Source organism: Mauremys reevesii, linkage group 4, assembly GCF_016161935.1.
Source record: "Mauremys reevesii isolate NIE-2019 linkage group 4, ASM1616193v1, whole genome shotgun sequence".
Taxonomy (NCBI): Eukaryota; Metazoa; Chordata; order Testudines; family Geoemydidae; genus Mauremys; species Mauremys reevesii.
The window spans coordinates 30,752,246-30,777,958 of record NC_052626.1 but is presented as its reverse complement, the minus strand read 5'-3'; the positions used below and the strand labels follow the sequence as shown (position 1 = coordinate 30,777,958).

Here is a 25,713-nt window from a genome sequence, read left to right as displayed (position 1 = left end):
CAATTTTTGTTTTGATAGTTATATAGCTTTAACTTTGTGAACCTCAATATATACTGTCTTAAATAATTATTGCCTGACCCTCCCCATAATTTCCAGCAACTGTAAAAAAATTAATTGATTAAAAATAAGGTGAGAATACAGTAAAAGCTTTTTTATCTGGCATGTTGGGAGAATGGTGGGTGCTGATAAGTAAAAACTTCTGATTAACTAAGAGTGAGGGAGTGGGGGCACGCGGGGCGCAAGCTCTGGGAGGGAGTTTGAGTGTGGGGGAGAGTGCGGGGCAGAGGGTTGGGGTGCGCGGAGTGCCGAATCTGGGGTTGTTCACCTCAGGTGGCTCCCCGCAAGAAGCGACGAGTCCCTGCGGCCCCTAGGCAGAGGTGCAGCTAGACAGCTCTGCAAACGCTGCCCCCATTCACAGGCGCCACCCCCGCAGATCCCATTGGCTGTGGTTCCCAGCCAATGGGAGCTGCAGAGCTAGCGCTGGGGCGGGGGCAGCGTGCGCAGAGCCACCTAGCTGCGCTTCCATCTAAGGGCCACAGGGACTGGTCGCTGCTTGCGCGGAGCCATCCAAGGTGAGCACCCTGCCAGGATCCAGCACCCCGCATCCCCTCCCCCATCCTAGAGCCCGTGCCCCAATCCCCCCCCGCACCCAAACTCCGTCCGAGGGCCTGTGCTCCTCATCTCCCCCCGCACCCCAGCCCTGCACCCCACTCCCGCACTCTGAACCCCTCGTGGCCTTTCCTCCGCCTAGGAGCAGCAGGAACATGTCGCCACTGCCAGGAAGGCACATAGGGAGTCTGCTGGCCTCGCACCAACCGGGACTATAAAGCAGACTTTCTATGAAGATTAGAAATGCCAGTTTATAGAACTCTCTGGTTGGTACAGGGCCGTATAACACAGCTTTTACTGTTCTTTAAAACCATAATTTTACACTACTATAAACATTTAATTCACTAACAATAACAAAATGCTTAAAAATAAACATCAATATTACATGTCAAAATTACTTTAAAAATCTAATTTTGCCAAGCCTAATTATATTTTACAATATAAAATAAAGTCAACTGAAACAAAACATTTTGTTTTTCTAAAAAAAAAAAAAAAAATTTTTTTTGACTGATCCAAAAAAAAATTTTTCCTGAATTTTCTTTCACAGAGAATTTCAAAAATTTAGGGGTTTGTTCCAAATCACAACAAAAACAAACTTCAGGATTCTTTGTGAAACAGCATTTCCATTCTCCACACAGCTCTACACTGCACCTTATGCAGTCATTTATATTTAATGCGAAGTGAGGGCACAGTGGATGTGAAATGCTTGCAAATCAAAGTGGCAGTTTTTTACATTGGGTCTAAATGATTACACAAGGCAAAAGCAATGGAGAATGAGGCCCAGTGTATTTTTTTAGTGCTTCTGCAAAGTGAGTTTAGTAACATGGACTAGAGCAGTGCTTACAGTGGGTAGGCTGCCTCTCACACACATTTACTATACAGCAAATACAGATACTAAAGAAAGGCAATGTTGTTTAGTGTTTGTACTACAGAAGTGGGTGACTGATTATATTTTTAATCCCAGCTGTACCACTGACTCATTGTATGACTGTAGGCAAGTCACTTGTACCTAAATTGTCAAAATTATCACTGATTTAGGGTGCCCAACTTGAGACATCTAAGATCTGATTTTCAGATTAACTCCATTAGGAGCTGCAAGTGCTCAGTGCCTCCAAAATCAGGTTCTAAATCGTTCAAGTTGGGTAACAAAAATGGGGACACTTCTGAAAATATAAGCCCGATCATCTAAATCCGTTTTCATATAGTCTTTTTCTTAAGTGAAAATGCGTTCAACTGATTCATAAGCCCACCGTTCTTTCCTCCAGATGTGTTAGTGTGTGTGTATATATATATACACACACACATACACACATAAACTTACAATGTTACTTATGTATATATTTGATTAGCTCCCTTCACGTGTCACTTGTCATCTTATATTGTAAGCTCTTTGAGGTAGGGAACATGTATATGTTTTAGGATGCAACTTTTCTATTTTTCTTATTGTTCCAGTGCTTTATCAATAATATTTTTGTTATTAGTATATTGTATTAGTTTATTGAGTTGAAGTTTTTCCATCTATTATAGAGTCTCCGCTGGCTTTTACACATTCTCCTGGGTGCATGTTTATTACTGACCTGAAGAATGAAGATGCTCCAGTTCATAACTCTAAAGAAATCCCCAAGGTCCACTGCATTTCTCAAAATCCTTTGCATTATAGCATTGCATCAGAAACAGCTGTGCAAAAGATAAGAGAGCTAGAAAGCCTAATTGGAGTAGATCCAGGTAAAAAAAAAAATTTCTTGAGTTATTGTAGAATTAATAATTCTGGAAACATAGGATTTGTCATACTAAATTAGTGTGATCCATTCTGTTCATTTAGCTATTGCATAGTTGACCTTAAATAGTAAAAATTGAAAGGTAATTCCAAACATTACAAAGAATTCCAATGTTAGATTATTCTGATTGAACCTTGTTACTTCTCCCCTTCCACCTTACCAAATGGACTACTTTGGGCCAGCCTAAGGTACTGGTCTGCACCAGATAAAGTCAGGCATCAATTCAGTTCCCATTCCTGGTCTCATTTTCAGACTCTGAGTTCTAGACAGTCATGCCTGGTGGTTAAAGCAGTATCCGAGAACAGATATCAAGGGTTGAAGCAGGAGGTAGAGTTGGGACCAGGCCGAGGGCAGCACTGAAACTGAGGTCCAGGGACGAGCCGTGGGTAAGAACCAGGGTCAGAGTCCATAGATGTGCCAACTCAGGATCGTAGTCAGAATTTGGAAGCAGGATGAAGCCGAAACTGGGCTGGAGTCAGTCCAAGAGTCTGGGGGGTCAGGAGCTGGGTGCAGGGCTGGAACTGGTCAGGACCAGGGCTGGAGCAGCTGAAGCGGGCTAGAACAAGGCTTAGGCAAGGCTGGAGCAGGAACAGGGATAGGATCAAGGGCAGGCTGGAAGCCTAGGGAATCTGTAACACCATGAGGCAGCAGGAAGATTCCTAGCCAAATGGTGCTGTTGCACAGACCAAGTTGTGGCTCTGGTGGGGAGTGTGAAATACCTGTGCCGGGGGGGTCATCAGCCCCTGCCCCTGGATAGGCTGTTGCAGCATGCCTGAGAGATTAGTCACTGCAGGCTCTGCTGGAGGGGTGAGTCATAGCTGAGTGAGCAGCCCTGGTCCAGCTGAGGGTTTGCCTTACATTCATTTTCACGCTAACATCATGTACTGCTGACCATCACTGAAAACCCTAGGCAGATGCACCTGACTGCTGCAAGGTGACTGGAGACCCACAAGCTAGTTCTCACCAGGAAGAAATCTAGTTACTGTATATAAATAGGGCCCTACTTGTAATGAAAGAGGTGCTGGGGCTCAAGCAATTAGGTGCCACGGCTCAAGCAATTATTTACTTTCATAACTGGCGTGGCAAGCTTAGAGGTGACAGGGCTCAGTCCTGGCAAGCCCTGGCACAAAGTAAGCACTGGGCTGTACCAAATTCATGGTCCCTTTTGGTAAATTTCACGGTCATAAGATTTAATGAAATTTCATGGTGGTGTAACCATGGGAGTCCCAATCCAAAAAGGGGTTGGAGTGCGGGGTTGGCCAGGCTTTGTAGGGGGGTCACGGTATTGGCACCCTTACTTCTGCACTGCTGCTGATAGCAATGCAGCCTTCACAGCTGAGTGCCCGGCCAGCAGCCGCCACTCTCCAGCATCCAGCTCTGAAGGCAGTAGCACAGAAGTAAGGGTGGCAATACTATATCATGCCATTCTTGCTTTTGTACTGCTGCTGGTGACAGTGCTGCCTTCAGAGTTGGGCTCCCAGCCAACGCTCTCCAGCTGCCCAGTTCTGAAGGCAGTGCCGCCACCAGCAGTAGTGCAGAAGTAAGGGTGGAATACCATGACCCCCTCTACAATGGCCAGATTTCATGGGGGAGACCGGATTTCACGGTCCATGATGCATTTTTCATGGCCGTGAATTTGGTAGGGATCTATATATAAATGAATACTAGTAGCATATGCTAGTACATGAACTGCAGAGCTCTTAAACATACTAGCATCAGCTCAAGGATAATTCCCTATGTGAGATGATGTCGACGAGGGCTACTGCTTTAACAGCTTTTCAGTACCATTTCACTCCTTCATATATAAAGTGTGCTACGGATTTTATTTGTCTATGTACTTTTAAACACTGACTTTTTCTGAATGGAATAATATCTTGCTTAGCTTAAATGTTTATGTATAACAAATTTGGGGAAGGCAACATACTAAGATCAGGTATTGTATTTCTTTTCTGTTCAGTACTTCAGCTTACCTTTCTGCTGTAGTACAGACCAAAGTTTAGTTTTTTCAGGGTTTGTACAGATAGAAGGAGAATGACACAATCTCTAAAGGAAAATTTATGAACTAAATATCTATCCATCTATGAATGCATAACAGTTTTCCTACAACTCTTGAAGTAACTGTGAACAATGTCAACAACTCTTAAGGGTTTTTCCCCCAAGTTTTAGTACTTATTACTTTTGCAGGTCTCAGTGCAAAATATAATTATGTGCACATACATACATACACTCCGCTAGGTTCTTTTCTGGGAAATTTTACCCCTCTCAGTCTCTGCAGAATGATGTCCAAACCCTCTGTAGAGCATGAAAGCAAGCTCTTTAAAGTCTGGGAAACAAGTGATAGTCCCACAGTCTCCTTCAAACTCCCTTTGAGTCTCTGAAATAACAGCCTGCAATTTGCACAGCCTACAGCAATTTTAGTTGCCTTCTTCTTCCCCAAATCTGGCAATCAGTTTGACCCTGAGCACATGAGCACGATTCAACAGCTAAGCATCTAGGAACAAAGGATTCAAGGTACCACTTTAGAACATAGTTCCATTTTGCCCGGTGCCCTGCCGCCAGCTATGGTCAATTCCTGATGCTTCAGACGAAAGCAAAAAAAAATCCAGAATGGATTTGGCGTATTGTGTATTGAAGAGGAATAAATTCCTTTGAGACCCCTACAGATGGCCAACTGAAGCCAAGAAACATGAGATTTTATTATAGTCATTGTTTTAATATGACCGTGTCTTCATTGCACACATGCTTGAGGACATCCAGCTTATTGTGGACCACTTTGCCTATGCCTCGAAGTGCTTCAGTTTCACAATCAGCCTGAAAAAAGACAGCCAGCAGCAGACCACCAGTATCGCCAGCACCATGATCCTATCATCACAATTGACAACACACCCCTCAACTTGGTCAGAAAATTCTGCTACCTGCGTAGCATACTTTCCAGGAACACCATGTTGAATAATGAGATCACTCAGTGCCTGGCAAAGACAGCTTGGCATTTGGCAGCCTCACCCACGGGCCCTGGAGGGAGCATGGAGTCTGCCTCAGAACTAAGATAAAAATCCTCTGCACTATTGTACTCACCTTATTCTTATTCTACAGCTGTGAGACATGGATGCTCTACTAATACCACATCAAAAAGCTGGAGAGCTTAAACCGTCAGTGTTAAGTGGCAGTATAGGATCCCCAACACCGAAGTGCTTGAGAGTTGTCAAATCCCTGGTATTGAGAGCATGCTCATCAGGGCTCAACTTTGTTGGGTCGGACATGCAGTCTATATGGAGGTTTCCTGTATGCAAAAGTGGTGCTTTACAGTCAGCTGAGCACAGGAAACAACTCTAAGGGTTGACCCATCCTCAGATATAAAGACTCTTTGAAGGCCAATCTCAATGCATGCAAGATGGACATTAAAACCTGGGAACTCGTTGCACGGGAGAGACCGAGATGGAGAGGTCTGTGCCATACGGCCATGTCTACTTTTGAAGAGTGGTGTGTGAAGTCTCTGCAGGAGAAGAGAGCATGTCATAAGTCCAGCGCCTCAAGCTCTTCTTCCAACAACTACACTTGCAAGACATGCAACCACATTTGCAAATCCAGGATTGGACTCATTTTCCATGTAAGAAGCCATAAAAACAAATACCCCTAACCCTAACCCCTCACTCTTCTCTTCTGCAGATTAAATAACCCCAGTTCCCTCAGCCTCTTCTCGTAAATTATGTGCCCCAGCCCCCTAATCATTTTCGTTGCCCTTCACTGGACTCTCTCCAATTTGTCCACATCCCTTCTGTAGTGGGGGGGGCCAAAACTGAACGCAATACTCCAGGTGTGGCCTCACCAGTGTCGAATAGAGGGGAATAATCACTTCCCTCAATCTGCTGGCAGTGCTCCTATTAATACAGCCCAATATGCCGTTGGCCTTTTTGGCAACAAGGGCACACTGCTGACTCATATCCAGCTTCTCGCCCACTGTAATCTGCAGGTCCTTTTCTGCAGAACTGCTGCTTAGCCAGTCGGTCCCCAGCCTGTAGTGATGCATGGGATTCTTCCATCCTAACTGCAGGACCCTGCACTTGTCCTTGTTGAACCTCATCAGATTTCTTTTGGCCCAATCCTCCAATTTGTAGTAGTGCTAGGGCTATGGAAAAGGTTATTGGCTGCTCCTCTCCTTCAGCCAGACTGACAGTGCAGAACAGGGATGGTCCTGACACAACCTACTGGATAGATGAGGTCATCTGCATTGTGACATCCAACCACAGGCGGATTAAGCTTTTGTATGGCCCTGGGCCAGAGCAAGTGAGGGCCCCTCCCCATCCCTTCTGCCTACAATCACACACACCCCACATTCCTGGCGGGGAAATGGGATTGGGTCATGGGGGCTTGCCCTGCCTCGCTCCCCCACCCAGCACTCCTGCCGGGGAACAAGGTCAGGGCGCGGGCGCTTGTCCCATTCCACTCACTCAGCACTCTTGCAGGGCAGCGGGGTTGGGATACAGGGGCTTCCCCTGCCCACCCAGTGCTCCTGCCAGGGAGCAGGGTCAGGGCACGGGGGCTTGTCCCGCTCCCTGGCAGGAGCACCAGGCAGAGCGGGGCAAGCTCTTGTGCCCCGACCCCGCTCCCTGCCAGGAGCACCGGGTCGGTGAAATGGGTCGGGGTGTGGGAGCACACATATTTCTGGGGAGCCCCAGTTGGCAAATCTGCCACTGCATCCAACTGCTCTGAAGAGCTTTTGACCAAAGAAATCATGGCATTTTCACTGACCACACACTCATAGATCCAGTCCCACTCCTTCCTCCCAGATAGCTCTAAGCCACATGGGGCTCAATCTGACTATATTATTATTTAATGTTCATCATGCAGTATGGTCTAAAGGCCATAGCCAGGTTGGTCCCTGTTGTGCTAGGCCCGGTATTCCAATTTCTTCCAGGGAATTGAGTTTCTTACACTGGAATCACAGCCTGTTAATTTTACACTCTCCCTCAAGCCCCATCCCTCAACCAGTTCAGAAAAAATTACTGGTTTGGCCATTATTCAATAATCTTTGATGAAGAAACAGGCTAGAGCTAACAGGTTTGGACAAGTTTGAATGACATCTTCCCTTTCCCATTTCAGAGACAGTCCCTAGCCACAGTGTGAAATGCCCACTTACAGATCGATTGCCTTGCCCTGTCCTGGTGCAGTTTTCCTATGTGTACATGTGAGCATGTGCATGAGCCTGAGTTTAAATGTTTATCTGTGCATTTGGACATGCACACAGGAATGTGCTTGAGCTTGCTTGTGTAAAATAACTGGGGTCTGGATCTTCTCTGAATCTGATTTTGTTCTTTACAGAACAACTTTGGGCCAAGACGCTTGAATTATTTAAAAGAGAAAAGTGGCTCCCAAATGGGAGGATCAATGAACAAAATCCTCTCTGCCCCAGAGTCTTTTTTTGTCATATTTTCTAGGTTTATCTTCTGCATTCCTTTCCCACATCTCTTATTTTCCTCTCATTTCACTCACATCACTTACCAAAACTCCTGCCCCCAACACTTCTGAATTTAGCAGTGATTTTGAATATGAGCGTGGATCTGGTTCTGAATTTATCCACTCGCTCAGTATTTACAATGAGCGGAACCAATACCCCATTGGCTTCTTCTCTATAAAAAATTGAAATGAAGCCCTCATCTGTTTGGGGTTTCAGAAATCTGAATCCAGATCTGAATTCTGCACTTCAGCCTCATTTCCAAATTAATGATCCACAGTTCAGTCCAGGCTGAGGGAGGCTTCCCAACCTCTCCTTTTTGTAAAGGGACCACTAGGAACAACAAAAATAACACTCTACTCCCAGGATTACAGGCTGGAAACCTGCTGCTTTATTCAAATGTATCTCAAACAAATTTAGTTTAGGGGGTATGGAACTCCCAGTGACAAACATGATGTAGGCAGGGGTAGAGCATGGCTCCATCCCCTAACATTTTGGATTACTCATTTACCCCATTATGACCACTTTATGACATCCTTCACAAGTACACACATGGGTAGTGATCCCAGTAGAGCTGCAGAATGGACAATAGTCTTCACAACCTTCTATAAGTTCATTCAGGAGACTCTCCCTGCACTTACGTAGTGGGAGATGATGTGCTTTGCTGATGGTCTCCGTTCCCCTGGTCTGTCACTATCTCTGGATCAATAGTGATAGAGCCTGGCTGCTCTTCTCGTTGGCCCTGCCAGGAACTCTGACAGTGATGGACAGGGATTGGTCCTGACAGAGCCTCTTAGAGGTATTAATATGCTAAAAATCTAGCACCGTCTTTTTAAAAAATTGTTTTTTATTTTTAGGAGACCGGGGCGTGAAACATTTGTGCTGCCAGGATGAGCTGCTAAAGACTTGCCTCTCCCTTTCACATGCCCGATCAGTGCTGATAACCACTGGATTTCCTACTCACTTCAACCATGAGCCACCTGAAGAGAATGATGGACCTCCAGGAGCCATTGCTATGGCAGCCATGTTGCAGAGCTTGGAGAAAGATGTTGTTATAGTAACAGACCAGAGAGCCATGGGTTTGAATAAAAAGATTATTGAGGATGCTGTTCAGCAAGGTAAAACATGCAGTTAGGCAACAAAGACAGTTAGCTTTTCAGTTTTAATTTGCTAATCTGGTTCAAGCTCTATTTCAGTGCAATCTCTAAGGGCCTGATCCGCACCTGGCTAAATCAGCATAGCTCCATTGACTTCATTGGAACTACACTGAGTTATACCAATTGAGCGTATAGTCCCTAATCTTTTGAAATCCATCTAGAATCTTTCTTCCTATTACCATTGTATTTTGAAATTTAGTGTATCATCAAAAAGAAGGAGGTGAGAAGAGAGCTTATTTTTAAAGTGTCTTCATCCCTGCACATCTTCTCATTTTTGTCAGTCCAAATAACATCTCTAGACTCTGGCTTGTAGCTCTGAATTGTGCAAAAGCTAAAGATGGCCAACTAGTCCAATATTTCCAATTGGGAAATATTGTCTTACACAATCATATGTTTGCTAGAATCACCTTACAGTTCTAACTGTTCTGTTCTTTTAAAATCCAAGCTAAGCACACAAAAAATGACCTATGGAAACCATTTTGTATTTTTGTTTGCTCTAGGGGTACTGAAGACACCAGTGCCTCTATTGAGTTATCAGGGAGATGCTGCAGAGTCAGCTTTGATGTTTTTGTGTGAGAATGGGAATCTTGAAAGACCCAGGTATGTGTACTAAGTTCGTGAAAATGAGTAGCAAGGAGGCTATGCGAAGTCACAGTAAAAGGAACAGCTCTGTTCACAGAAGATATAATGATTGCAAGCAAACCTTTGAAGTATGAAGTATCTGGCAATCAAATTGTTTTGTTTCTCTTTTTAAATGACTGGTTTTATAAAATATACATTAAGTAAATATTACAATAGCAGTGGAAGGTCTGAAATTAAAGGAAGAAAATTCTGAGACAAGCACTCCACTCTGCTGTAGTATTGCAGCACATGTGAAATACAGGATTCCACATTATTCTGAGACCTCTGCAATCCCAATGCACAACAGGAAATAGGGAAGGAAGTACATTACTTTGCATTTATATGGCACCTTTCAGATGAAAATTTTAAAGACCTCTACAAACATTCATTAACTTACACTACACCTGTGAAATACTGTACGTCATTATCCCCATTCTTATCAATGGGAAAAGTCCACTAACAGAGAGATTAAATGTCTTTCCAAAGACTACACAAAGTCCAGTGGCAGAATCAGGAATAGAATACTGGAGTCCAAGACTGTAGTCCACTTTCATCCACGCTCAGATCTTTGATAATCCATTTTATTCTAGTATGCAGAATCCTCCTATCTGTTTTTAATAGTCTGAAAAAGATCCTCATTGTCTTTAGACACCCCAGCCAAAATATTTGAAGAGTGGATGGAGTTCTGAAAACTCATTCAAACTATGCAAGTGCAAACTCTGATGTGCCACAAAACCCCAATTTGAACATGCATATGTTGAGGGTTTGTATACATGCACTGGAGTTTGCATTAAAATGTACATACATTGAATATCTGGCCAACAACTTACCTTTCCTTGTAAAGGACTTACTGGGTTTTTTTCCTTGAACTTTCTCTGTGTATAGGTGTGTAATGAAAGTCTAGGGCATATACAGCCATATTCAGTTAGCAGCCAATTCTCTTTAATAACAGCTTATCTAAGTATATGCATCTTCAGTGCATTCAATTTCCACTTATTTCTATGGGTTAATAAAAACTGTAATTTCAGTAACACCCTGTTTTCATTTCTCATACACTAGACTCAAGAGGATGCTTTTATAATTGAACATAATTCAGCTACAGCTGATTTGTACCTCAGTAGATCCCATAATCCTAGGAGGCTAAACTGAATATTTTTTCATGTTGGAAATTCAATTGCACAAGTACAGCTGCAGTCACAGTGTCTATTAGTCCATATCATAAAACCACTTAGTAACTTGGCACAATTGGTAGCCTCTATTCAGTAGAACTGGAGTAGCAGGATGTTGCACATTAGGCTTGAGGTATATTGGCAGAGCTTGGGGATGAGAGGGGAGAATCCTAAACATGGGCTGCCTAAAACAGATCCTATCTGCTGCTTCCCATCCACATTTACAAGCACCAAATTTGTCAAAAATGTTAAATAAAAGAAACCAAATAAATGAATAACTTACAAGCAGTACAGTACTTTAAATAGGACATTATAAACAATAAACTGCATTTTGAGGATCCCTCTGAGGATCTTTAACTGCATTGCAAACTTTAATGATTTAAAACCAGTATCCTTATGTGAGGTGCTACCTACTTTTTAACTGAGGCACAGAGAGACTAAGGCCCAGATCCTCAAAGGTATATAGGTGCCTAACTCCCATTGATATCAATAGGAGTTAGGTACCTACATATCTCTGAGGATCTGGGCTCTAAAGTGATTCACCCAGTGCTCCACTGGGTAGAGAAAGATTTCACCTCTCTCTCCATTCGTTGCTGGCAGTGTGAAGGGGCTGCATTAAAGCTACCAAGAAAACAAACCAGATATTGAAAACAAAATGTATAGGCCCAAATTCAAGACTGAGATAAACTGTGCTGTAAATTACCTGTTGGATATAAGTTGGTGGGAAAATAGATGTACAGCAAATGGTCCAATCTGACATTCAGAAGCTTTGCAAAATGAGTATAACTTGTACCTAAGGAGACAGAAGCGAAGCATGTGGCAGGAAAAGCAACTGACAGAAAAATGTAAGATGTAAGTTTCACAATTCCCCCCATTAACTAATTTATCACCTTGTCTCTGACTAGATTTGATCACCTGATAGCAATAGAACGTGCAGGGATGTCTGCTGATGGCAATTATTACAATGCAAGGAAAGTCAATATTAAGCATCTAGTGGATCCCATAGATGAACTGTTTCTAGCTGCACATAACATCCCTGGAGTCACAACAACAGGTAAGTGTGAGGCTGTGGCATCTCCTCAATGATAAGAGAAAGGCAAAACATAGAAAAGGAAGAGAGGATAAAGCAGCAGCCAGCTTCCAAAAGACTTCAGGACTGCCACTGTTTGTCTCTGCCAAATGGAAAGGACCAGCTAGCAGAAAAACGTCCTTAGAAAGGTTTATATAATCAGAGAAATGTAGGGCTGGAAGGAACCTCTAGAGGTCATCCAGTCCAGCCCCTTGCACTGAGGCAGAACCAAAATACCTAGATCATCCCTGACAGCTGTTTGTCTAACTTGTTCTTAAAAACCTCCAATAAGGGGTATTCCACACACTTCCTTGGAAGCCTATTGTATTGCTTAGCTATCCTTATAGTTAGAAGGTTTCTCCTATCTAATCTAAATCTCTCTTATGGCAGTTTATGCCAATTACTTCTTGTCCTACCTTAAGAGGACATGGAGAACAGTTGATCACAGTCCTCTGTGTAATAGCCCTTAAGATATTTGACAAGTGTTATCAGCCCCTCCCCCCACTCTTCTTTTCTCAAGATTAAACATGCCCAGTTATTTTAACCTTTCCTCATAAATCAGGTTTTCTAAATCTTTTATCATTTTTGTTGCTGTCCTCTCCACTCTCTCCAGTTTGTCTACATCTTTCTTAAAGTGTGGCACTGGACACAGTACTCCAACTGAGGACTCACCAGTGCTGAGTAGAGCAGGACAATTACCTCCTGTGTTTCACATACAGTACTCCTGGTAATACACCCTAGAACGATATCAGCCTTTTTCACAATTGCATCATATTGTTGGCTTATCTTCAGTTTATGATACACTATAGTCCTCTTTTTTTAATTAGTACTACTGCCTAACAGTTACTCCCCATTTTGAGTTATTAATTTGATTTCTTTCTTCCTAAGTAGTACTTTGACTTGTCTTTATTGAATTTCATCTTGCTGATTTCAGATACATTCTCCAATTTGTCAAGGTTGTTTTCAGTTCTAATCCTGTCCTCTCAAGTGCTGGTATCCTCTCCCTGCCTGGTGTCATCCACAAATATAAGCATACTCTGTACTCATGTATCTGAACCACTAACGAAAATAGGACTGACCCCTGTGAGCTCACACTAGATATGACCTCCCATTTTGCCAGCGAACCATTGGTAACTACTCAGTTTTGCACCCACTTTATAGTAATTTCATTTAGAGACCACATTTCCCTAGTTTGCTTATGAGAATGTGGGACTCTGTCTAAAGGTTTACTAAAATCAAGATATATCAAGTCTACAGTCCCCTCCTGGTTACTAAGCCAGTAACCCTGTCAGAGAAGGAAATCATGTTGATCTGGCATGATTTCTTCTTGACAAATCCTTGTTGCCTATTCCTTGCAATCTTATTATCCTCGAAATGGTCACAAATTGATGTTAAATATTTGTTCCAATATCTTTCCAGATATCTTAGTTAGTCTATAACCCCCACAGTCCTCTTTGTTTCCATTTTTAAAGATAGGTACTGTTGTATTAATTTTGATGGAATATATGGGCCCAAAGACTCAAAGGTATTAACATGCTCCTGAAACTCTCTAACATTAAACAGTTTTAAACAAGATTTGGGGTTAGATATACAGAGACACAGCCTGCTTAGTACCATGGCAAATACACCATTAAAAATCCTTTTATCTTTTATTAAAGATACAGAAAGAAGGAAAAATAGTTAAAATATTTGAAATGTAAAATATTAAGTATGGCTTTCATTTAACCATATCCCTTGTTACCTTTCCCTTTAACTGAAGAAAGTTTTTAGAAAGAACTCCCCTTGTTTGACAGTCTTTTAGATGGTATTAAAGATGGTAACTACTGTCCATTTGGGGAAAAGAGAAGAAGTTAGTTGAGAAGGTCTGGTGCTGCTGTTGTCAGTGTTGTTTCTGAAGTCCAGTCCAGTTTGTCTTCGAGGAGTGTCCTTGTGGGTGCTCCACTGTAGGTGTTCTGGTGCCCCTGCGCTGGTAATTAGAGATTTGTAGTAGCTGTGCTCGGTTGGGATGCGCATGCGTCGTCCCTGTCTCGTGTTACCTGAGGTGGTTACATAGCATTGCATGGACAACCCCTCACCCTCAGTTCCTTCTCTGCTGCCTTTGGCTTCTGTCAGAGCACTTAGCAGCACCTCTTTATTAAACTTAGTTCACATAGTTAACTGTTTTATTATTTTGTTATGGTTTAAAAAAAATTTCTCTCAGGATAAGTTTCAGTTGTTAGTGACCCCTTAGATTAGAGCTGTTCTCCCCTGAGTGAGAAAACCCCACTCAGAGGGGCATGTCCAGCTCCCCGGGTTTCAAACGCTACCTGACGTGCAGGCTTTCAATTCCTATCTCAGATGGGCATTCTCAGTGTGTTCACTGCCTGGGCAAAGCACGTATACCACAGAAGTGCACACACTGTGATAAACTGAGAGCCCACATCAGGAAAGCCAGAGAATTACAACTAAAACTCCTTATGTTGGAGAAATCTCTGCACCCAGACTCCCCCCTGGACAACTGTCTCCCACAATAGCTTTGACAGAGGCTCTCTCATGGTGTCTCAGGAAAAGAAGCTCACTGTCAACTACTGTGACAGGAAGTAACCCATTTTAGACAGCTAGAAGCAGTACCAATTCAACACAGTGGAAGGTGTTTTTACTCAGACTACTTTCTAACTCAGAAAAAATGGAAGGATGAGGCCCATTCTTGGCTTGAGACAGCTCAACAAATTCATGAAGACCCAACATTTCCAAATGATCACAATAGCAACCATATGTCCAGCATTGGAAAGAGGGGATTGGTTCTCAGCCTTCAATCTGCAGGACACACATTTTCATATAATGATACAATGCTCACACAGGAAGTTTCTCAGGTTTATCCTCAGAATAGAACATTTCCAGCATAGGGTCCTGCCCTTCGAACTATCCACGTCCCCTGGGTTTTCTCAAAAGTCCTTGCGGTGGTCATGGCTCATCTCAGAAGATAAGGAATTATAATTTTTCCTTATCTCAGCGATTGCTTACTGACAGTGCCAACCCAACCAGAGACAATAGAGGCTACACAAAACATGGTAGGTCTCTTTACACATCTGGGACTACAAATAAACATACAAAAATCAACACTGATACCTGTACAAAAACTGGTATTCATCAGAGCCTACCTCAATTCTCTAGAAGCTACAGCCTCCCTGCCTCAGCAACATTTCACAGCCTTATGAAATCTCATCTTCACAGCAGTGAACAGCCCCCAGATCTTGGCTAAGGCTTGCCTACAATTACTGGGTCATGTGTCAGCAACAACATTTGTCATCAGACACATAAGGCTACACATGCGCTGCCTGCAGGCCTGGTTCTGTACAGTCTACATCCCAAACAGATACAATATACACAAATGCCTCACCATGCCAAAACAGGTAAAGGTCTTCTTACATTGGTGGACACGACCAACCAATGTTTACTCAGGGGTTCCCTTCGTCCAACACGCTCCAGTGATGGTAATAACCATGGACACCTCCCTATTAGGTTGGGGAGAACACTTGAACACCCACGCTGTCCAAGGCCACTGGTCCTCAGCAGAATCTCTCCTTCACATACCGTATTTTTCCATGTATAAGACGCCCCCATGTATAAGACGCCCCCACTTTTCTAACCCCAAATTCAGGTTTTTGTTTTTTTTTCTCCCCTGCTTTGCCGCTCCGGCCATGCCCCAGGTTTTTTTGTTTTGTTTTCTTTTCCCTCCAGCCGCACTGCAGCTGTCCCCCCCGACTTTGCTGCTCAGGCCCAGGAAGAGGACGCGGAGGTAGGGGTAGAGGGAAGGAGGAGGGCCGTGCGCCCGGCTGGTCTCCGGCGGCAGCCCTGCCCGGCTCCTGCCGCGTCCCTCCCCGGCCGCGCGACTCCTGCCGCCCGGCTCCCCCGGTCCCCAGCCGCCCGGCTCTCCCGGTCCCCAGCCGCCGCAGTACCCGGACCGCACTACCGGAGCCGGGGAGCCGCCCGGCTCCCCCGGTCCCCAGCCGCCGCTGTGCCCGGACCGCACTACCAGAGCTGGGCAGCTGGGGGCGGGAGCCGGGAGTGGGCGGCTGGGAGCCGCCTGGCTCCCAGCCGCCCGGCTCCTCCCGCGTCCCCAGCCGCCCGGCTCCCCAGCTCCTAGCCGCCCGGCTCCTCGGTCCCCAGCCGCCCGGCTCCCCAGCCGCCCGGCTCCCCAGTCCCCAGCCGCGGTGCCGGACCGCACTACGGGCGGGCAGCCGGGACGCGAGCCGCCGGCTCCCTGGCTCCCGTCCGCCCGGCTGCCCGGCTCCGGTAGTGCGGTCCGGGCACTGCGGCGGCCGCGACCCCGCCTACCCGGATGCCCGGCTCCGGACACTGCCCGGCCCCGCGCTCCCAGCTCCAGCCGGATAGATTGTAGCGCCACCAGCCACGTGCAGGCAGCGCGGTAAGGGGGCAGGGAGGGGGTGTTGGAGAGAGGGCAGGGGAGTTCCGGGGTGGGGGGGTGGATAGGGGTTGGGGGGGGCAGAGGGCAGGGAACAGGAGGCTTACTTCCGTGTATAAGACTACCCTCAATTTTTAGGCTAAGGATTTTAGGAAAAAGTATAGTCTTATACATGGAAAAATACGGTAAATCTATTGGAGCTACGGGCAGTTCGCAATGGGTGTTCCCATTTTCTCCCATTGATCAAGAACAAAACTGTGACAAACCCCCCTCAGGGTGCAACATAGAAGTGGGGTACCACTGAGTCCTCTGACTCCCCAGCCTGGGTTCCTTCTCACACACTGCTGCTGTGACAAGCTGCAGACCACGCCCAGTCCTACACTCCCACCAGCATTCACACAGGCAGGGACACACCCAGCTGCAGTTACATATAGGCTCTGGCCAGCCACTGCATGAACCAAAAATAGAAAGGCTACAGCCAAAATAACCCCAGTTCCCCGCCCTAGGACTCCAGATCTCTACTGTCATTCCCTGGTCAAAACCTAACCCGTATGAATTTATTACCCAGTACGCCCCTCCCTTGATGTGGAGAGAAATATGTACAACATCTTTGTTAACTGAGTTGAGATTTTCCCAAACAGCAACAAAGAATCCTGTGGCACCTTATAGACTAACAGACGTTCTGCAGCATGAGCTTTCGTGGGTGAATACCCACTTCTTCAGATGACTTGCATCTGAAGAAGTGGGTATTCACCCACGAAAGCTCATGCTGCAGAACGTCTGTTAGTCTATAAGGTGCCACAGGATTCTTTGTTGCTTTTACAGATCCAGACTAACACGGCTACCCCTGATACTTTCCCAAACAGGTTAAGGGAAAATCTCTGGTTCCCCTTAAAATAAAATAAACTGGTTAAGATAAAACATAAAATAGGTTTATTAACTACAGAAAGATAGATTTTAAGTGATTATAAGTGATAGCAAACAAATCAAAGCAGATTACCTAGCAAATAAACAAGAATGCAATCTAAGCCTAACATACTACACAGGATTTTAATCAAACAGTGTCTCACCCTGTTAGATAGTACAAACAGTCCATCAAGCTTCCATACACAGGCTAGAAATCATTTTAGCCTGGAACCAGCACTTCCCCCGGTTCAGTCTTTGTTCCTCAGGTGTTCTCTTGTGTGGGGAGTGAGGCCCTGAAATGATGTCACTCCCCATCTTTTATAGTTTCTTCATAGGGTGGGAACCCCTTTGTTCTAAGCCAAGTTCCCAGCCCCCTTTGTGGAAAAATACAGGTACTAAAATGGAGTTCAATATCATGTGGTCTGGTCACGTGCCCTTGCATGCCTCACTGAGTCATAGCAGCTATCCACAGGCTGTCTGAAGGGTTCCCAGGTGAGGACAAGCCTTTTCCATGGTCCATTGTCTTTGTTGATGGGTCATTAGCACTGTTCAGCTTCTTCATTGTTGTACGTGAAAGGCTAGTTGTGGGTGTTTCCAACTTCACATCTTTCAAGTAACACATACTTAGCAAAACTTCATAACTTCACATACAATAACAACAAATACAATCCAACAGAGTATTAATGTTTAACATATTAATACTTTTAGAATGATACCTCACAAAGCATACTTTGTACAAAATATATCTTAATTATATTTCTTCTTCAAGTGATGTCCCTATGGGTGCTCCACTTAAGGTGTTGAGCGCTCCTGTGCTTGTAATCGGAGATTTGTGGTAGTAGTGCCTGGTTAGATTGCACATGCGCAGTCCCCATCTCGTGCCGCCTCAGGCGGTTAACTGCCACTGTGCGACCAACCCCCCCTCAGTTCCTTCTCTACTGTCCGTGGCTACAAATTGGAGCATTCAGCAGTGCCTCAAAGAGCTTAGTTAGTGTAGTATACCTTAGTTAGTTCTAGTTTTGTTAGAGATAGTTAACTCCTTTCATTTTCTAGTCCCTGTTTATTTAAAAAAAACACCACCTTATTTGTATCCCAACTAGAAATAGGTTTTTGTTGAACCGTTACTCACACCTCCCCCCTTGGAGGAGGATGAAACTTTCTCCTCAGGGACATGCCTGGTTCTCTGGGCTTTAAACAGTGCCTCACCTGTAGGCTATCAAGCCCAGTGTCGGACGGGCATGCTCAGTGTGTTCGCTGCTTAGGCAAAGCACACATGCCTCAAAAGTACCCTCATTGTCACAAATTGACAGCCCGGACCAGGAAAGCCAGAGACTTGCAGCTTAAACTGCTGCTCATGGAGAAGTCTCTCCAGCTAACATCTGAACCAGAAGCATGGACCCCCCAGAACACAGTTCACCAACTACAGCCTCTCACAGGGGCTCTTCTTTGTCTGTGACTCATATGACAGACCACCAAGCTAAAATGGTGGCTAAGAAGCATATGCTGTCCTCCCCCAATCCTGCAAACATCAGCATAATCTAAAATCGCTTTACCCATGAATGATGCAATCATGGAACCAGGGGGCAGTCGCAACTCTCTCCCCATCCGTCAGGGAGGGAGACCACACCCCCTCTCTACAATGTTTTCACCTATTGTTTTTGTGATCTCCTGTTTTGTGACACTTTTGAAACAGTTCAAGAGGGCTAACCTGTTATACACAGACCCTTGTGAGAGGCACTGGATAGCTTATAAATGGGTTTGTATTTGTAAGGTGGTTTGGATACTCATGGGATCTTTTTTATTTTTTAATGAAGGCATTGGGGATGGAGGAAATGAACTTGGAATGGGAAAAGTAAAAGAAGCTGTAAGGAAGCACATAAAAAATGGAGATGTTATAGCTTGTGACGTTGAAGCTGATTTCGCTATTGTAGCCGGTAAGTTTTAAAATATTGAGAACAAAGCACATGTGTTGCAGATTAATTTTGGTTTGTCACTTTCTCTAAATGACCTACTGAGCATTCAGGTACGGTGAGCTTTCTCTGTTTTGTGCCCAGTCCTGTGAGGTGTTGAGCAGCCACATCTTCCCCTGGTATAACTGAAAATGGAGAATGCTCAGCATGCCACAGGATTGAACTTTTCATAATGAGTTCCTGCAAAATAAAAGATCAAAGATCATCACTTGATTCTAGAATCCTGTTTGTGAGTTACTTTGAAGCCTTTTTAACTTTTAGACTGCTGTTAATTTAATGTAGAAACTGTACTAAGCAATTAAAGGTGTTGTGTTCAAAAGCATTCAGCCTATCTCTGCTCCCATTGAAGTCAGTGCTCGGTATTGGCATAGCTCTGCTCTCATTAAAGTCAGCATTACTTCAATGGGAGCAGAACTAGACCAACACTGAGTACTTACGAAAATTCCCACCCTAAATAACTATTAAAATCATTTGACTCTCAAGGAGAACTGTACAGCCATCTTCTATGCAGGAATTAAACTTTGTATTAATATAAGTTTTCATGTATTTGTTAGTGCCCTGGGGGTGTACCATACCAGGATAAAATCAATTGCAATATACTCCATATGGGGTGATGCGAACTCTATCAAATAACGTCTACAGGGCTTCTATGCATTCTAAATGTTGCATGTAACAAAACATAAATACAACTTCATGTTTAGAACCTTTTCCTACCCTATTGTCTTGGCCAGCACAAAGCAGACTTTAGAGAAGTTAATAGTGAAGGAGACAGATTCAGCAATGACAGATTTACAAATTGTGTGGTCTATATTGTGCTATAGCTCAGTGCAATGGGTGCCCATGTATGTATAATAATGGAAGGTCAGTTTAATAGAAGGGAGTTGGGAGACTAGATTTCCAACACCAATGGTACAGGAATGGGAAGTAGTTGGGGGGAAGAATTATAGACTTCATCAGCAGTCCACAGACAGTCATTTGCTGTTTTCATCACAGCTGTTCTTCCCATAAAATGGCTGAACTCTTTACGTGGCCTATGCTCTTTGTGAACAAAAGGAATAAGCTATGAACTTTATAAAACTTTCATTATAAAATCTGACACCATGCAAATCTCACCTGGTTTTGGAAAAGCTGGTAACTCAGCTCATCTTAAGTTTGCAAAAGTTGGCAAGACTTGGTTTAGTCAAAGCCACACAGAATCCATGGCTTTGGCAAAGCCAAGTGAAATTCTGTTTTTGACCATTTCCCTTTGAGTTTTTGCACTTGTTTGAACCACAAACCCCCAAACTAAACTAGTAGCTGCAAACCTGCGCTTATTGGATCTGAAAAAAAAGTTCACACAAACAGCTAAAAAACGTTGCTCAACTCTAAATTAGACAGACAAATACAGCATATAGCAAAGTTAGGAACTTTTATATTACAGAAGATACCCAAATGTGAACCTGAATGACAAGATTTGTATCCACCAAGTGAGATGAAACATGATTTAGGAGTCAAAGCACAGGCCTGGGAGTCAAGACTCTTCAATTCTATTCCTGGCTCTCTCATTTATTGTTAGATAATTAGTATCACCCCAAATATGAATATGTACTTTGAAGGACTGATTTCAGAGGCATGTCAATAAGCTATATGATGCATCTAATATAACATAGGTAATCTAATAATAGCTTGCAGGAAAATTGTTGATGCTGTAGAATTCCCCATGAGATGTTTCCTGGTAAAATGTTTCTGCAAGGATAAAAATAAACAACTGTAAGACATATTAAAAATAGAATATCTCTGTGGAACAGTTAATGAAACAGCACGTGCCTGTTCTTATAGACTATTTCAATCCAAAACAGGCACTAGGAAAATCTTGCTAATAAACCCCATCAAATTGTGTATTCCACCACTGGTCCATAAATTGGTTTCTGATTGTGGCTAACTTTGTCACTGGCAACTAACCTATCAAAGTAATGTGGAAAGCTAGAGACATCTCCAGTCTTTAGCCCTTACAGCTGAGTTTTTCAACATAGTTAATTTCAAAGCATAGCTCTAGATTGAGTAGTACAGTAACTTTTCAGAATTTAGTAAACTAGTAGGGTGTGTACAATGTACTGTGAGAAATGTTTGTGTTATCTTAAAAGATTTCATTAAAAAACCCTTATTGTTCCAAATGAATATTATTAGGACATTCCTACCTCTCTCCCCACCCTTTGAGACTTATGTGGATTAGGTTCACTCACAATTTTTTAAAAACTTTTTACATTTAATTTTTACTGTCCAGTTTCATGGTGACTTTCTCTTGCAGGAGTCTCTAACTGGGGAGGCTATGCTGTTGCTTGTGCTCTGTATATCCTCAACACCTGTGAAATACACGATCGCTATCTGCGGAAAGCTATTGGGTTCCCCAGATTGTCCAAGAAGGCAAACTGGGCATCAGCACTTCCATCCATTACTAAGGTATTCTCTGTGGATAGGTTAGAGAATTGCTAATGGGATGTTGACACCTTCAGCTATTGGTCACTGGTTTCCTGTAGCCCATAGCTATTTAATGGGCTACAGGAAATGAGTTTGGGCTCTCAGTCCAATTCCCAGTGGACAAGAGCACATACCACAACCAACTTTCTCAGGAAAGGGTGCACTGATTATGTGAGAATGGAAAACTGAACCACCTCCTTATTCTTATACATGTGCCATCCAGAATGGGGTTGAGGCAAATTAATGGGGCAACATGAGAAATCTTGTATACTGAAAGTATCTGTATTGTACCTGTTCCTTGGATTAAAAAAAAAGATTTCACTCTCAGTGGCTGCCAGACTCCTTTCAGCAGCATAAAAATCATTTTAAAAATATTCAAAAATATGTAGACTTTGTCCTCTGAATACATCTGCTGCTGGTTTTTTTTTTTGTTTGGTTGGGGGTTTTTTTTGAGTATTTCGACAGAATCAGTAGTATAAACAATTTGAAGGTTCAATATAAACAATTCTAGGATGTTACAAGCTGCCTTTCCCCTAAAGCAATTCAGTTAAGTTTGAGAGAGACCAGGTGGATTTTAACCATTTGTTGAAAACTACAATAGATTACGTGATCCTAGGCTATATTATAGCAAATAAAGTAAACAATCGCCCTCCCTGCTGGGTGATCCAGCAAGGCATACTGGTTGTGGGCTGTTCAGAGTCTGTCACCATAACACCACAAAGAGAAGCTCTTAACACCCGGTATAGATTCTAAGTTACTCATGTGTCTTGTGATGGTCACATGTCACATAATTAGCATGTCCAGACATGCCCAACCATGGCTTCCCCTACTGCTAGAAAATGTGAAACAGGTGGTAAGAAGATAAACATTAAAACAAGGGCAAAGGTGCCACATCCCCGGGACACAGGAGCATGTAAAAGTGCATTTTGGGAGGGAAGGGGTTCTCCAATCCCCTAACAGGGTTTTATTGTTTTTTCAATTTACAGTAACACTGCTCTCTGTCTTGAATTATAACCTTTCTTCCCTCCTTATTATGTTTATGTTGGTAGAAACTGATTTGATGCCTGACAGTAAGATTATAATTGGAAATCTAAAGGTTTCCATTTGAGGGAGCCAACTGTAAAAGTGTTCTTGGCTGAAATTGATTATCACAGGTTGAAGCCCAGGAGTGAATTTTATTTACCAGATTTTATGTCCACTGTTTCAGTTTTTTCTAAATTAAAGAAGGGAGAGATAATTGAAGTTCTGAAGTTTCAAACATATTTCACCAATACAACTCAGAACTAGGTGTAAATCTGTAATCCTGTGGAGGTTTTCAAAATGGCAGAGAAGAGTCATAGTTATACTTTTTCTTTGATAATAAAAAGGAACATCATTAAGAGAGCAGGGTCTGGTATACTGTGTCAATTACACACCAGTCTGGATTTCCTAAATGTTCATTGGCAGAATGACCATCATAAGGACTTGGAAACACTCAATACTGTTTGTGTGATCTGCAAGCAAAGTCCTAGGCAACTTCTGTCCATCCATCCATCCTGTATTCATCACAGTAGTATTTCTACTGAGCTCACAATAGTTTCCACTTAAAATTCCATCAAAATATCTCACATTAATCACGGTGACAGGTTTGTTATTTAACACTAGAAAAACTAAATTAATATTCCAGGTTAGGCAAATACAACAAAAACAGGATACTCAGGACTGCTTCTTCATATCATGTGCTTAAATCATCAGGTATTACAAAAAGTTTCTCAGAACAGTGCATGCACTTTTTAGTTATTTTTGAGAGGTATTGTAATTAAACACAGTATCTCACAGAGCAAATCCTGTCTTGCATTTGTATTACCAAGTTCTACAGCTAGCAGTCTTGATAATGATCTGATAATGGGAAGGACCCTTGAAGGGTCAATGCTAACATTCATTCAGATAAAACTAATGGAAACAGCTCTGTAGGGAGAAAGAAAATTACAAATTCTCTGTCAAGAGGCTATGATGCCTCTAACTGTAAACCTTGGAACAGTTAAACACTGCAGCAAATTTCTTGAGCACACCTTACTCCATTAGTGTAAAAAGATAAAAACTGAGGAAGAAATTCCAGACTGTTTGTGTTTTCTGCTGGCAGTTACCTCTCAAATACAGTTGCTTTTAGTGCTCTGGCCAAGTGCCCAGTTAAGATAATAAAGCACCCGCGACATCTATACACTTGGGCACCCTGGTACCAGGATTTGCGTCAGGACCGACACGGCTTTTGGCACAGGCATGTGCTCTCATCTGAGGCACCACTTCCTGCCTCATTCTGGGCGATGGATGAATCAGATCACTTACCCTCTTCCTCTGCTGTTGCTCCACCCCATCACCAAGATCCCAGAACTCTTCCGCATCCAAGTTGGGGTCATCCTCCTCCTGCTCCACATCACTCAATGAGCACTGCGGGCCGCTAATGGACTGTTATGGCTCCCAGGCTTGGCATGCACCCTGTGGTCAGGACAGAGGTCCCTGACCTGGTGCCTACTGGCTAGCAATGTCCTACTCATGTCAGTGGCCTCCTTGGACTCAGTAGGATGTCCCTCGCTTGCAGAGATCCCACTCCTCATTACATTCAATGGCAAGATAATTCACCAAATCAACAGTGATGGTTGAAGATCAGCTGCAAGCCCAGGCATCAGCGGGTCTCCTCCTTGTAGAGCCTCCGGAGTCCTCCCATCTGGGTAAGTTATCCCGGGAGCAAGATCCAGCTTTGGCTCAATCAAGAACATCGTCCTCATCTCCAGATGATGCTGTTCTGTCCGATTTATCCTCCCCTTCCATACTGGAGGACTTTCAGGCATACTGTGACCTTTTACACTGTATCCATGTCCCTTGACATTCAGGCAGAGTTCCTGCATGAGAACACCCACAAATTGGTGGACATTCTGCAGCCATCTGTCTCTGGAGAGTTGCCCTCCCAATCAATGATGCATTTCTTGAACCAGCAAAAGCCCTCTGGAGCACACCGGCCTCGGTATTGCCACTGGCTAAGTGCATGGAAAAGTGCTATTTTGTTCCTGTGCAGGGATTTGAGGAGTTCTATTCCCATTCGGCTCTGAATTCCCTGGTTGTAATGGTGGTTAGTGACACAGCTCGACAGTGCGGAAAGTCCACCGCTAACAACAGAGACTCCAAGCTGTTGGCCCTTCTGGGCTGGAAAGTCTACACGTCCTTGTCCCTACAGATGTGGATCACCAATCAACAAGTCTTGGTGTCCAAATATAATTTCCTTAATTGGACAGCTATGTACAAATCTGTGGGCCTGAGACCTTTTGTGAGGAGTTTTGGGTGTTTGTCATGGAAGGCTGCTTGGTGCCCAAGACATCCCTGCGGTCTGCTCTTGAAGTTGTAGACACTTTGGCCAGGGTGATGCATTCTGTAATCACTGTGAGGAGGGCTTACTGACTGCAAAACTCTGGAATTGCGCATGATGTCCACCAAGCCATCGAGGACTTGCCTTTTGACAGATGGACCTTGTTCTCGGAAAAGATCAATTACACACTAGTGCTCCTTTAAGGACTCCAGGGCTATCTTGAGGTTCTTGCGGAGGTACACATTGTTGACACAGAGGCACCACTATGGTGCTCAGCAGCAGTAGTACTGCCTGCATCACTCCTTTGTGCATTTCTTCCCCCCAAAACAGCAGGACTACCCAAGAAAAAGGGATTGTTCCCACAAGAGGAAGCAGTCAAGCTTGGGATTTGGCCAGTCCATGTGTCTTCCCCCTGTACCCTCTATGTGCTCATTTTGACTCCTTGGTCCAGAGCACTGTTCCAGTCATTGCTACACCTTCTTCTTCCCCCCTACTCCTTTGGGGACAGGCTAGACCACGTTAATAATGTTTGAGGATCAATTACTTCCGACAACTGGGTCCTAGACAATGTCAGATCAGGTTATGCCATCCAGTTGCTCTCTACACCTCCTCTCCCATCTCCAGCCCTCTTCAGGGACCCTTCTCATGAGACACTGCTCATCGAGCAGGTCCACTCTCAGCTAGCGTTGGGAGTGGTGGAACCTGGAGGAAGTTCTTCCAGAACACCAGACTTCTACTTCTAGTACTTCCTGACACCCAAACCCAAGGGTGGAATAAGAC

At 43.9% G+C, this 25,713-nt stretch overlaps 2 protein-coding genes across 16 annotated transcripts in view; one reads left to right on the top strand and one right to left on the bottom strand.

The window, feature by feature from the left end:
- DGLUCY (D-glutamate cyclase) overlaps positions 1 to 25,713 on the top strand; it is a 97,868-nt gene that overhangs the window by 52,852 nt on the left and 19,303 nt on the right. For all 15 annotated transcript variants that reach the window (XR_005597530.1, XM_039534366.1, XM_039534363.1 and 12 more), the window contains 6 exons: positions 2,137 to 2,334; positions 8,697 to 8,957; positions 9,497 to 9,596; positions 11,692 to 11,840; positions 18,981 to 19,100; positions 21,424 to 21,575. Coding sequence is in view for 14 of the 15 variants with exons in the window: in XM_039534366.1 (XP_039390300.1) it covers positions 2,137 to 2,334; positions 8,697 to 8,957; positions 9,497 to 9,596; positions 11,692 to 11,840; positions 18,981 to 19,100; positions 21,424 to 21,575 (980 nt within the window). In the remaining variant the exon portion in view is untranslated. The remainder of the gene's footprint in view (positions 1 to 2,136; positions 2,335 to 8,696; positions 8,958 to 9,496; positions 9,597 to 11,691; positions 11,841 to 18,980; positions 19,101 to 21,423; positions 21,576 to 25,713) is intronic.
- GPR68 (G protein-coupled receptor 68) overlaps positions 17,272 to 25,713 on the bottom strand; it is a 45,352-nt gene continuing 36,910 nt past the window's right edge. The window contains exon 2 of the transcript XR_005597532.1: positions 17,272 to 20,861. The gene's annotated coding sequence lies outside the window, so the exon portion shown is untranslated. The remainder of the gene's footprint in view (positions 20,862 to 25,713) is intronic.